The 14,347-nt window shown below is 36.7% G+C and overlaps 1 protein-coding gene across 1 annotated transcript in view; it reads right to left on the reverse strand.

Annotated features, from left to right (window-relative positions):
* The window catches only part of SLC39A9 (solute carrier family 39 member 9), a 54,341-nt gene extending 40,129 nt beyond the window's left edge, over positions 1-14,212 (reverse strand). Inside the window, exon 1 of the mRNA XM_079127131.1 lies at positions 13,429-14,212. Coding sequence (XP_078983257.1) covers positions 13,429-13,524 — 96 coding nt within the window. The 5' untranslated portion in view covers positions 13,525-14,212. The remainder of the gene's footprint in view (positions 1-13,428) is intronic.
* Between the last annotated feature and the right edge of the window lie 135 nt (positions 14,213-14,347).

Raw genomic sequence — 14,347 nt, forward strand, 5'->3', positions numbered from 1 at the left:
ATCACGGAATACTTAAGTAAATATAACTCAACAATCAAAAGGCATAAACTGGACTGGGGATATAGTTCAGTTGGTAAAGTGCTTGCCTTGCAAGCACAAGGCCCTGGGTTCAATCCTAGCACCGCAAAAAAAAAAAAAAAAAGCATAAACTGCGGCTACATACAGCAACATGAATGAATCTCAAAAGTATTTTCCTGATATATGAGTGAAAGAAGTCTTACACAAAATAAATATGTATTGTATGATTGTATGAGCCCACTTCTATGAAATTTTCAGCGGCCAAAGTAATCTATGGTGACAGAAATCAGAACAGTGGCTACTTCTGGTGAGCGAGGTGGGGAGAAACAGGTTACTTTCAAGGATGATGGAAATTCTCTAAATCTTGATTGGGATGTATGTTAACATTTACTAAATTGATAAAATTATATTAAGGTCTGCCCTTTTCATTCTATAAAATTATATATTTATAAAACAAAAATGAACTGGCAATAATTGACTCAGTCAGGATCTCAGAAAGGACTGATTCATTTTGGAACTAGTCAATTTTAAGAAGCCTTCTTCACGGCAGCTCTCTGAAACCAAGGCCAGAAGTCTATGTAGAATACCAAAAAGCACTTCCAAATTTTGTCCTTAAGCAATCACAGCTGTCATTCAGATATTCCTTAAAAATAACCCATCACAATTTTTATGTCAATAACTCTGGCAAAACCAGTGGTCTTCACAATTCTGGATCAATCCCCAATTTGGTAGGCCCTTACCTTCATGATATTGTACACTGTATCACACGAAGGACTACAAAGAGATAAGTCTTAAAGGTAGGAGCAGAGATGCGTTTTTGATGGGTTCCTGCCATGAATTATGTTACAAGTAAAAGTGTACCATTTAAGATAACTGATGGGAAGAAAAGATAACTGAGAGATAACAATTATACAGGATAACTTAAAGATATCCATGAGGACTACAAACAAAAATTTTAAACTAAGTAAATGGTTATTTTCCTACATGCTGCCTTTTAATTTTAGTAATTCAAAATAACCTAATATTTTAGATATTCTTGTTTCATAGGGAAATTACCATAATTCCATTAACTTGTTTACATGAACCAAATATCTGAATATTTATCCACTGTAACAGAAATTTTCTTAAGAATTTCCCAGAATTACTTCCCAGAAGTACTACCAAGCTAGAAACCAGCTGAATCTCTGTGCAGCTAATGCCATTACAAAAAAATATCATGGTAAATCTTTGAAGTACATAGACATAAAATTATATTCCTATGTTAATCACATGTAGACAATTAAATGCTCTCAGCTGAAGGAATATGAACCAAAGTTAGGTCCAAATCTTTTACAAAGGCCCAGTAAAGCTTTTTATTCATCTTTAGAGACACAGGACAAATGTTTTAAAAAGAAGGAAACTACCTACCTAAGCTTTCTAAAATCCAAGTTTAAGAGCTAAAAAATGTAAGAAATTATCCTCTTTCAATACAAGGATTGAGAATCAAAGGCCACAGATGAGAAGTGATTTACCCAATATTATGTGGTGAAGGTAGTAAATGGTAGACAGGTGATTAGATGTTGCACTCTACTGCCCTGTACCATTCCAAAACAATGTCCACCAGACAGCACAAAACACACAGTCCATTACATAAATTTTTCTCTCCGAAAAAAAAACAGTCATATGATCTCTTCAAATGGTGTGAATCAGCAAAATCCCTTAGCAACATTAAGAGGAAAATCCAAACAATTAGTTATAATTGTTCTCTATTAACAATTTCTAAAGATACATGACAAAAAAGAAAAATGAGTACTTCATAAAGTTTTATCTTTCCAATGTAAAGAACTATTCTTTATTCTGAGATTGTCTAGCCTACTTTTTGATGTTAAAATGTCCTTTCTTTTAAGAAATACTGGTGATAATAGTTTTTGTTTTAATATTTTAGTGTCCTTACTTGCCAAAATTAAAAGCAAGCAATACTGTACCAATTCTCCCAAATTTCAAAAATATTACTGGCTGTGAAATCCAAAAACCTGGAAAACACTGATCGAAGTGCAAGCATGAGATCATATCATAAAACATTCAGAAACAAAGGATTTGAGAGTTTGTGGGACGAGATCATCCTGGTAAACATGAGTATATCATCTAACTTTCTAATTTTTCCCTGGGAGAAAGGCAGTGTGGGGTAAAATTACTGTGTCATGTTTATAGTTCAGTTTGAAATTAAGGCACATTAATTTACCAAATGAATTTGAATCTCTTCACACTTTATTATTTGTCTCTTTTCTTCAAAATTCTATTAGGACACAGATTTTTGTTTTTTGTTTATTGCTTAGTTCTCAGTTTACAGACAGAATCTGGCACATAGATGTTTTTCCCTAAATTGAAAGAATGAACTACATGCCCAGCCATGCAAGGTACTGGAGACGTCCTCTTTAGAATACTTGTGCTGGGAAATAATTCTAACATATTCCTTGAAACTATATCAAGACTTTTAAATAATTAGTTGATTCAGAGTTGTGACTTGCCTCAGAGGAATAAACATACATTTAATAAAAGACCATAAAAGGATTCCATCATGTACATGACACAAAACTGTCATCTGTCTAATAAATTCAAATATCTTCAGTGACATCTATTTTTTCCCAAGGACTTCAAAACCCTTTTCAGTCATTATTCCAAATATATGTATTATATATGTATTTATTCATATGGTAAAGCAATATAAAAATTGTACTACAAAATTTTATCAGCTTGATAATTGTTTGAGTCTTTTGATAGTGACCAATATTACAGAGGTAAGACTTCTGATGAAAAGAACTATGGTCAAAAAACAAACAAACAAAAACAAAACAAAAACCAAGCTCACTGATGAGGGCTGCAGTTCCAATTTTTATTTGGTCGGGGGGAATCTTGTTAAAGCTAAGTCACAGTAGACTCAACCTATATATTTCAAGCCTGGAGATGTGGTTCCATATTATCTGTGTAACTGTATTCTTTCACACAACTTCACAACTTGGGATTCAATCTCAAATTGTGTGTTTATCAAAGTTAACAAAATGCTGGCAGGTTCTCTCCTTTGCTTATAGTAAATCACTAAAAGGGGATATTTAAATGGAGAACTACAAATTCCAAGTGTAGTTCAAGATGAAAAGAGAGTTCCCAAAGCAATAGTTTCTGTCAGAGTGATGAAATATTTCCTCAAGAGAAGCATGAACTGTGCAATGCCATTGGTTTTATGTTATCTCATTTTAGAACTTCACAGTTGTAGCTTGACTGAGCCAAAGGATCGACCAGCTGTATTAATTAAGACAACAGCTTGCACTCGATGCCATTAACTATCAGCGCAAAGCTTTGAAGTCACTTTAATTTTCTTGGCAGACACCAAAGTAGTTAAATGGTTTTTCTTTTCCTGCTCATAGAAACAGTCAAGAAATTATTTGGTTCAACTAAATATAGGCCAACAATTTAAAAGCTCATGATATTGAAAATAGCTTTTCCCATCCCCATTTTAATACGTGAAGCATAAACTACAATTTCCTAAAAAAAAAAAAAGAAAAAAAGAAAAGAAAGAAAAAGAAAAAAGAAGAAGAAGAAAAAGAAGAAGAAAATCAAATGTACATCTCTTTATTTCAAGATAAATTCCTCCAAAGTTCTAAGCACTGAAGAGGCAATAAAGATTTTCTCCATATTTTTAAAAACAAGCCTACCCTTTTTTTAGTACCGGGGATTTAGTACTCAGGGGTGCTTAACCACTGAGCTACATCCCCAGTCCTTTTTATTTTGAGACAGGATCTTGCTAAATTGTTTAGGGCCTCAATAGCTGAGGCTAGCCTTAAACTTGCAATTCTCCTGCCTCAGCTTCCCAAGCCACTAGTATTACAGGAGTGTGCCACCATGCTTGGCAAAACAAGCCTGCTTCAAGGAGATGTTTCCTAAATATTAATTTAGTCACTACAGTATCTGCTGTTAAGTGTTAGTAACAGGAAATCAAGAAAACACAGATCTGAATTTTGTTCAAGTCCTTGTAACTGAAACATATGCTGGGAAGCTCCCTAGCTCTAAGTAGCAGCTGTGAAAAGCTGACCAAGTTCTTGAACCCTCCTAAGTAAGTTTTAACATGCTCCTCTGGGAGGTGCTACTATTACTATTATTGTGTAGCAGCTGGATACTATCTCACCTGGTACAGAGTTGATGCTGTTATGACTTCTCTTCAACATCATCAGCTGCATGCATAAAAACACCTCCAAACACCAAACACCTCCACTCCAAGAAAAAGAAAACAACTCAGACATTTGGGAAACATTTCAAGTGAAATGCTTCAACATAAGTCATTTGGCTAGTGACATATAGGAGTCCCCTTTCCTGATTCACTGGACTTTATAAAGGTTACATAATTGTGTGTGTGTGTGTGTGTGTGTGTGTGTGTGTGTGTGTGTGTGTGTGTTTGTTCGTTCTTGGGGATTGAAACTAAGGGTACTGCACCACTGAGCTACATCTCCAGACCTGTTTGCCCAGTCTGCCTCAGACTTCTTAAGTCACTGGGATTATAGGTATGTGCCACCAAGTCCAGCTGGTTACCTCCTACAAGAGGTAATAACAAGCAATATAAAAGGTATCTAACTGAACTGAGCAAACTGATAAAAATAATCAAATCAGTAAACTTCTTTTTGGTGGTGGTAGAGAGTACAGGGGATTGAATCCAGGGGTGTTTTACTACTGCCTACATCTCCAGTCTTTTCTTTTTCTTTCTTTCTTTCTTTTTTTTAAGACAGGGTCTTGCTAATTGCCAAGACTGGCCTAAAACTTGCCATCCTCCTGCCTCAGTTTCCCGAATCGCTTGGATTACAGGCATGCGCCACCACACCCAGCTCAAGTCAGTAAACTTTTTAAAATGAATAATACTCGGGCAGGGTTGTGGCTCAGTGGTAGAGTGCTTGCCTCACATGAGTGAGGCACTGGGTTAGATCCTTAGCACCACATAAAAATAAATAAATAAAGGTATTGTGTCCATCTACAACTAAAAATGCTTTAAAAATAAATGAATAATACTTGATGTTTGTAAAGATACAGTGTCATTTGCATTTATTGGAAAAATGCATTTTTAAAATTAGCAATAGACAGATTGAGAAACTTCTTAGGGGCACGGTTGCATAGGCTGTCACCCCAGCAATTTAGGAGGATGAGGCAGGAGATTCCCAAGGTTGAGGCCAGCCCTATAAATTAAGTGAGACTCTCAGCAACTTAGAGAGACCCTGTCTCAAAATAAAATATTTTTAAAAAGGGCTGGGATGAGCTCAGTGGTTTAAACCCTAGTACCAAAACAAAAACAAAAACAATAACAAAACAAAAAGAATTTATTGGGATGGGGCTATAATTCAGTGTTATAGCATTTGCCTAACATAATTGAAGCCCTGGGTTTGGCCCCCAGCACCCCCCAAATATAATATTAAAGTAAAAAGAGAACATTTATACCCTTTGACCCTATCATTCTAAATAATCTGAAATATGGCCATAGTTTAGACACAAGAACATCCATACTAGCCAGGTGCGGTGGAGTACACCTGTAATCCCAGCAGCTTGGGAGGTTGAGGCAGGTATCTTTTTATATGTTATGATTTGTGATTTTATTTTCCTATTATATATTGTAGTATTTTTAAATTTTTCCACAAACTGCCTCTGTTATATATAAACAGGCCTTTCAAAAAATTGTTAATTTAACTAAAGGTCACATAAACAGTGGCTTTGTAGCTACTAAACTTTGAGGCTCAGTTTCTTCATATTATGAACAGGTAAGAATTCTTCCTTTTCAAGGTTACTGTTAAAATAAACATAGAACCTGACACATAAATTGACACTGTAGTTACTATTAATGATTGTACTGTGGGGAAAACTGCACTTTGAGGTTTTGTGATAATTGGGAATGTTTTGTCTTTTCCTGCCTGGAAGTATGCTGTGACTTATTTCCTCTGCTGGCTCCCACACCCTCCTAGTTCCCTGTTCCTAGTCTACAGATGGCTTAGGAATCAGATAATCTTCTCTAGAGGTTCTAGACTAGCAACTCGCAAACACGAGTTGTTTGGCATACACAGTGCACCAAAAATTTGCACCCCAGGGTATTGGGAAAAGCTGCTGACGGGCAAGTTGTCATGCTGCAGATGCTTCTATGAAACCACCTGAGAGGGGTGCCAGCAGAAACTACCAACTGCGGGCAGGGGTGGTGGATATGTGTGCAGCAGGAGTGTGGGGCCTGAATAGCTGCCCACAGTGCAGAAGCTGTCTCCTGGGAGTCTCCCTGGAGAATGACAACTCCTCATGCCTGCACCCAGGAAGCTGGGTGCATTGTAAGGGAGGTTTCCTCACTATAGGATTTGGTGCCAGAGAAGCTGCCTAGGAGGGTGCTAAGCAACATGCTAAAACCCAGAGGGAAAACCCCTTCCTTCTATAATTTCTCTCCAGTACCCTCTATTGACAAGGCTTAACATCCTGCCAACTGGCAGAAGAAAAAATATTTAACAAGCCCAGATGCATTTTTTACAGTGTAGTCAATGAAAAGTGAATTTGGACTTGAGAAGCAATAAATTGATAACTGGCACTCTAGCAAATAAAATGCTTACTCTTCAGGCTACTTGGCTAATTAAAAACTTTCTGGTTGTTTAGATTAATGAGATTTCTGGATGGCCAAGTTCTATACAAGAAAGGTACTACCAATATTCTTCTCCTTCCTCATTATTATAATAACACTTATTAAGTATTTAGTGTACCATTCCTATTCTATTATATTTACTTACAACAATCCCATGATATAGTCACTCCTGTTATCTCCACCCTACAGAGAGGAAACGGAGGCCTAGAAGTAATCTGCCCAGGTTCACGCTGCCCGTAAATGGCAGAGCCAAGGTATGACCCAAGAAGTCTAGACCCAGAATCTGTACTCTTAAGTAGCATGTTAAATTGCTTCTCATCAAACCCATTCCATTGTTTAGTGTTTATTTTTGCTTCTAGCATCTGTCTTTCCCCAATATGCCTTTGTCAAATGCATCAAGAATGAATGTGGGGGCTGGGGATAGAACTCAGTGGTAGAGTACACACCTCGAATGCACAAGGCCTAGGGTTCAATCCCACCAATTTAAAAAAAGTGGCTGAGGTATAGCTAAGTGGTAGAGCTCGTTTAACATGCCTGAGGCCCTGGGCTAGACGGCCAGTACCAAAAAGAAAAGGAAAGGAAGACATGTACAACAAAGTGTAGAAGCTGATACAGTATTTTAAATAGAAAATTGAGCCCTAATAAATACAGGGCTTGCAATGGATAGTTTAATGTAATTACCTAGTAATCAGTCTTAATACCATCATCTTAAAACCCACATAATTGGGACAGAAAAATTTCCAGCCCAACAAATACTATTACCAGTTCAATAAAATTAGAAATTGAACATGAGTATTCAAGGAAGATTACAGTTTCTATAATTCTCTCGTAGGCTTCAATAAAATATCAGTAGCCATACTTAGCACTACTATTTGTTACCTGGAATTCCAAACTGATCTTAAATCTCATTATCATTCACAACAGTCACATCTCTAAATTCTCCAATTAGGAAAGAGATTAAGAAGACTGTCAGAAACATTCTGAATCCACTTCATGCCTTCATCCCTCAAAAAGGAAATCACTTCTTGAATAGTACAATTTAGGTTTGATTGAACTGTAAAGATGTCAAGTGTGAAATTAATCTTGGATAGCTCACAATGGGAACTATTTCAGAGTCCAATTCAGCAGGTGTTAATTTAAAGGGCATTTACAACATATCTGTTTTTTTTTTTTTTTTTTCTTACAGATTTTAGTACTTGGAGATTGTTTACCTCTGGAATTTCACATTCTGCGACACCAACTAGCACAAGGCATGATAAATGTTATGGAAGGCAAATGTAGTGCTGTTAAAGATGTTCCTAGGGGCCTGGGGGTAGCTCAGAGGTAGAGTGCTTGCCTAGCATGTGTTCGATCCTTAGCACCACATATAAATAAACAAATAAAATAAAGGCATTCTATCCATCTATAACACAACAATAAAAAAAAATTTTTTAAAAGTTCCTAATTTGAGGAACTAAAAGTACTAATTTAGATAGATCATATTTTTATTTCTTCTTTACAGAGTGACCATCAGAGATGCAATGTCATCTAGTGGTCAAGTGCTCTGGCCTTGGGAATCACAGACTTAACTTCAAATCTCACGTCTACAAAAGTTTGTAACCTCTCCAAGCTTGTGAATGTGTATTTGTAAATTGAGGTATAACAGTATCTCCTTGTCTTATCTAAAGGATTAAATAAAATAACACATATAAGTACTCAATGAACAGTAGCTATTACTATTATTAGGTAGGTAAGTCTTAATTATGTTTTTTCATATTGTATCCTGTAAAAAAATTTTTCAGAAAAATAGTATCAAATTAGATCATATCCAGATTTTATTTTATCTAAACTTCATTTTATCAACCAAAGATCCCTACAAAACAATAATCTACAGTTCAATCTAGGAAAGACACATTACTGACTGTTTTCCAGATATGGATAAAATTACTGAGATTGCAAAGTTTAAAATCTTGAAGATAGAAATAAAATTCCAGGGGGATGGAGGGTAAGAGAAGAATGGAGGAACTTTAGATTACCTAGAGGGAAATGAGAAGGGGGAGGGGGCAGGAGGATGAAAGATGGTGGAATGAGACAGACATCATTACCCTATGTACTCATATGATTACACGAATGGTGTGAATCTACATCGTGCACAACCATAGAAATGAAAAGCTATACCCCATTCGTGTACAATGAATCAAATTGCAGTCTGTAAAAATAAAATAAAAAAAGAATACCAAATGAGATAATATGGATGGAATGTATATCCAAGACTCTAACACAGAACCTGGCATGTGGAAGGCACTTAAAAAGTATTTGAATTGAATCTAATTCAGTTGCTATTGGTTGAAAATAAGTATCCAGATGAAAAAAAAATAAAAAATTAAAAAATAATAAAATTCCAAACAGATAAGAGAAAAAAAGGTTAATTACACTAGACAATGCAAAAGTCCTTAAAAACACAACTTTGTCAAACCTACTTCACAGAGAACCAGTTGGAGAAAAAACACACTAAACAAATTTGTTCTTCAAACAAGTAAGCTTTGATTTGATGGTTAAGTAAACCCCCCAAAGATAACAATTATGAGAGAATTGATTATTATAAATGAACACAAAAATAAAACTTTAAAATGTTAAAGAACAAAGCTTAAAATGGAAATAAGTATAATAAAAAAAGACAGGTGTTAAGAAAAATAGTATAAAACAGGGAGGTTACAGGAAAAGCCAGGCCTCTCCAAGTGGAACACTTGAATAGGATTGCCAATCCCAAAACAAGACCTTTGAATTCCAAACAAATTGCTGAGTAGTTTCTGAGACTGGGAGGAGAAGGAACAGGAGGGAGGAGTTATAACTTATAAATCTAAACAGTTATAAAGATGAAACTCCTAAAAGAATTTTCATAATCAGTACTGAGCATCCTCCTCAACATTTTCAGAAGTTCTTTCTATGTTCTGCACATAGTCTTAAGCCCTGTGCTTGTATCATTTCCTTTCATCTTCACCATGATCCTGGAGGCTTTCTAAAAGAAGAGATTTGGATGTTAAATAGCTCACTCAAGTAGTGACCCTGATTTGGAACTACAGTCTTGGGCAGTTCCTTTTGAAATTAGTGCATTATTAATCATACTAAATTTTTAAATCATCTTAAAAGTAGCACTACTTTCATTTACCTGCCTATGAACTTAGGCTGTTTTAACAATGAAAAATGTGGCACTACAACCCAAACTGCTCGGCAATAAGAGAAGTTCACAAACTGGAAGTCTCTAGAAATTATTATAGCAATAGGATCATTACAATTATAGGAATAATTTTATGTATGTAGAATACAGTAACAATACTCATGGGCATATAGTCTGCATGCCTTTTTTCTACTTCATTTCATTTTTACAAATGTATTGGTCTGGATTGGAACAGAAATTTAAAACAAAAATAATCCTCTAGCAATGAACCTAAGATCACAATTTGGCCATCTGTTTGTAACTAATTTTCTTCATCAATCAGAGCAGCTGTTGAGTTTGTAGAGGTAATCTAGGTTCTCAACCTATTTATATAGCATTGTTATTAAGAGCGGAGCCAAAGAAAACTGCTCATTTGCAACAGATTCTAAAAAACATCACATGGTGTCCAACTCCTTTACCAGACAGGACCTCATTTTTGGCCTCCTTTACAAGTTTAGCTTTTCTCCTTCCCATATGCTGAAAAAAATTAGCAACTTAATTATCATAGTCATTTATAACTGCATTTGAAAAATCAGAGTTTTTTTCCTCCTTTGTTTTGTGAATTGTTTAGGCACGATGGTACAGTTGCTAGATCCAACGGCAAAGAAAGTCACAAAAGTATAAAAAAGGGTGGTTTTGAGGTGAGGCATGTTGGAGAAAGTGAAAGAGAAATTACATCACACACACCTCTTCCTGTGACTCTGCTACAGTAATTTCAAACTACTTGATTTTAACACATTTCTAAATATCAACCCCGCCATAATTAATGGTTTGATTGGTCATCTGACTTTATTATGGCTCTGAGAAATTCTGAAGAAGAAAGTATTGAACAACAAAGGAGAGCAAGATTAAGAACATGAATTAAAGGCCTATCTTTTCATAGAAATGACAATGAACTATAAAATAAAGTAGGTTCACCTGCTCCTCTTCTCTTATTCATAAATAACACTAGACCTTAAAAAAAGCTAGACTGCCTTAAAAAGGTAAGTCTTTTAGCCAATTTAGGAGTTTAGGGAGTAACTGTGCTTCTCAGTTCCCCCATGAATGAAGCTTATTTATGATCTTGCTAGTTTCGTGACATATCAATCTATAATGGTAGCATCAAAAGCAAAAAAAAAAAAAAAATTTAGCTCCAAGGAGATGGAAAACGTCACTTGAATTTTTAAAATGTTTTTGACTAAGTTCTATATAACTTTTATTTACATTTAAACAGCTCAAAAAGCATTGCTCCTTCCATCATAATAAATGAATATTGTGAATGCCGATTTATAGCATTTTAAGACCTACATCTGGAAAAGACCACTTGACTATCAACTTGGAAAGCCATGAATGTCATGGGTTACTATTTTTTATTAATGGTCTGGTTAATAACACCACTCATGTAGACATTTCCTTTCAGTAAAAAAGAAAATAGCACATACCTGCATTTTTCAAGGATATTCAAGAAAGTTTGAGAAGATACTAAAATTGGAAAAGTTGAAAGCACTGTATGGAAATTTAAAAAGATTTAGCAGAATATGAGGGTGCACACCTGTAGTCCCAGTTACTTGGGGAGGCTGAGGCAGAAGGATCCCTTGAGCCAAGGGGCTTGAGGTCAACCCAGGAAACAATATAACCCCATTTCAAAAACAACAAATAAAACAAAACAACAACAACAAAAAAATGCTTTCCAGTTTGCTTATTTGAATTAATCATAATTCTTCATAAATGTTACTTTGGTAAGTCTTTAAAAATAAAAACCAACTCAATCTCACAAATGCTAAATCTAATACTGTCAATTCAATTCTAATGCAGTTAAAAGAACATTTTTAATATTAGAGGGTAGACAGCAGGCTCATAAAGTACTAGGCAGGCAGGCAGGCAGGTAGGTAGGTACCCAGAAGAGTAAAGTGGGCTTCACAGGCCTCCAAGAACTGCTGCCTTGAGAGAATACAAGTAAAAAACAGCAACACTAAACATTCTGCTATCTAATAAAGTTAAGTCTGTGGGCTGAATTTGTACATGGGCTAACTTGTACATGTACTATGTACTTCTGGTGCAATGGACAGAGTAGCTAAGAATGCTCTGAGTCAGAACTTATATACTTGATATTGCCCAAGTTTACAATCTGTCTGTTGGTTTCCTCTTCTGTACCTTGGTGAGTTTAAGTGAAGTAAAGTAACATGTATAATGGGGGGTAACGTTATCATTAGATACTGAGGAATTCAGATAGAAAAGGAGCAGCAACAATTCAAGCCTCTTTTCCATCTGGCTATGGGCTTCATTTTTCCTCAAACTTGAAATCCCTCATCCCTTCATTCCCACCCACAGAATATTTTCTTCACCAGCAATGTCTCTTCTTTAGGTTCCTTCAAGGCTTACCTCATACTTCATCCATAACTTTCCTTTCCTTTGAAAGCATTTTCATGATTGTCATTGAGGCGAGAGCCTATTTTACTGCTGATCTCTAGGGCAAACTCATTAAATCTCGTTCCCTCTGAATGTAGTAGTTTTTCTTCCCAAATTTTTGAACCCTGTGTACTTTTTTTTTTTTTTTTTTTTTTTCGGTACTGGGGATCGAACTCAGGGCCTTGTGCTTGGGAGGCAAGCACCCTACCAGCTGAGCTATCTCCCCAGCCCCTGTGTACTTTAACTCTCTATGACAATCTTAAACCACCTATCTGCATTTCGCCGAACACTTTCATCTATCCTTCTTCCCCACTGATATTTAAGAAATGATAACCTAACAAATTAACCAAAATGTCAAAACATTAACAAAGGTTCATTTCTAAGCAGATGTGAAAACAAACTAAGGACATTCATTTCAATGCTCTGCTTCTTTGAAAGGAAATGTAAATGAAGAACAATATAATTTAAGCCAGGCACAGTGTAATCCCAGCGACTGGAGAGGCTGAAGCAGGAGGACCACAAGTTCAAAGCCAGCCTTGGCAATTTAACAAGGCCCTAAGGGACTCAGTAAGAACCTATCTCAAAAAGGGCTGGGGATTAGCTCAGTGGTGGTAAAGCACCTCTTGGTTCAATCCCCAGTACCAAAAAAAAAAAAAAAAAAAAAGTTTTTTTTTTTCTTCTAAATTTACTGTAGTACAGTATTAAAAAAAAAAAAAAAAAAGCTGCCTTAGCTTGAGTTTCCCTAAAAAGAGAAAAATTATCAAAAAAATCTGCTTGATTTTCCCAAAAAGAGAAATCATCACATTGATACACTGATTTAAACTTATGAACAAATAATATTTTCCACTTTTCTTCATAACAACCTGGTACCTTGATTCATGAAACCTTTAGGAATCAACAGAAATGTGATAGCTCCTCTCTCCAGGAATATGCACAGAGCCCCAAATATTTTTAGACAATTTCAGGAGATTCAGAATACTCCAGGGTCTCCAGTGGAGTATCCCCTCTTCCCAGGATAAGATTTCTAGTGCTGAATATGAGACTTGCTCCTATCATGAAATGTTTTGTATCTTTTAACAATGAGTCTTCCTTAATAAGACCTTTAGCTTTGTGATTAACTAGGGAAGCAGCTTCCCTCGGCAACTATCACTACTTCTAGAAGCCATCCTGATAAACTGGCAGAAAATTGAGACTTTCTTACCTCTGAGAAATTAACAGCCAAGGGAATGATTCCAGCCACGTAACATCCCACCAACATAGCCAAAGACAGCAGACTAATGGAGATGAAATCATCCATTCTGCCCTCTTTTATTCACCCACCACCACCAGACTTCAAAATTCCAGAGGCTTCAAAAGGTGCTTAACGTGTGGTGGTTCCAAGGGAACAAAGTGGGCTTTCCAGTTCTTTCGGCCTCCCCACCTGCAGATGTGTTCACGAGGCACCTCTTTCTCTTGAATGTACTTATAAAGAGCCCCTTTTTGTTGATACTAGCACCGGAGAAAACTTTGAGCAGTCTTAGTTCCTGGATTCTCGTGGGTTAAAAGATGTGGGAAATTTGTGCGAAAGAGCGATTTCTTCAACCGTTGGAATGAGGGTGGCACAACGGCCCACTCCCTCTACAGACAACGTCCCAAGTAGCAGCAGGAAAAGGAGGAAAACCCAAGCGAACCTGTGCGTTTTCTCCGCGCCCCTGTTTACCTAGGGTGACCAGCTGGTGATCCGCCCCCCACCAGGACTGGGACTAGTCCACCAATCCCAGCAAACTCCCTTCCAATTCTAAAGGGGGAAAAGAAGTCTTGCAGGTCTTAAACGATGGGTCCTCGGGATTCAGCAGCAAAGCTGATGCAAAGCTGTCTCTGCCCTATACCCGATGCTGCCCATGATACTCCACTCCGCCGGGCCTTGACCCGGAGTCACAGATACTACAGCGGCCATGGCCGCCAAGTGGCACCTCTTCATTACACCCACTTCCGGATTGTCTCACGCCCCCTCCTTAATGGGGCACTTCCGGGTTACAACCGATCTATAGCCCGGTATACTTATATTGCCGCCATTTTTGAGTAGGGCTAATGAAAGATCGCTGTTGTCACTATCTAAACTGGTGATCACTTTAGCCGTA

This window comes from Sciurus vulgaris (assembly GCF_902686455.1).
Source record: "Sciurus vulgaris genome assembly, chromosome: 2".
NCBI lineage: Eukaryota > Metazoa > Chordata > Mammalia > Rodentia > Sciuridae > Sciurus > Sciurus vulgaris.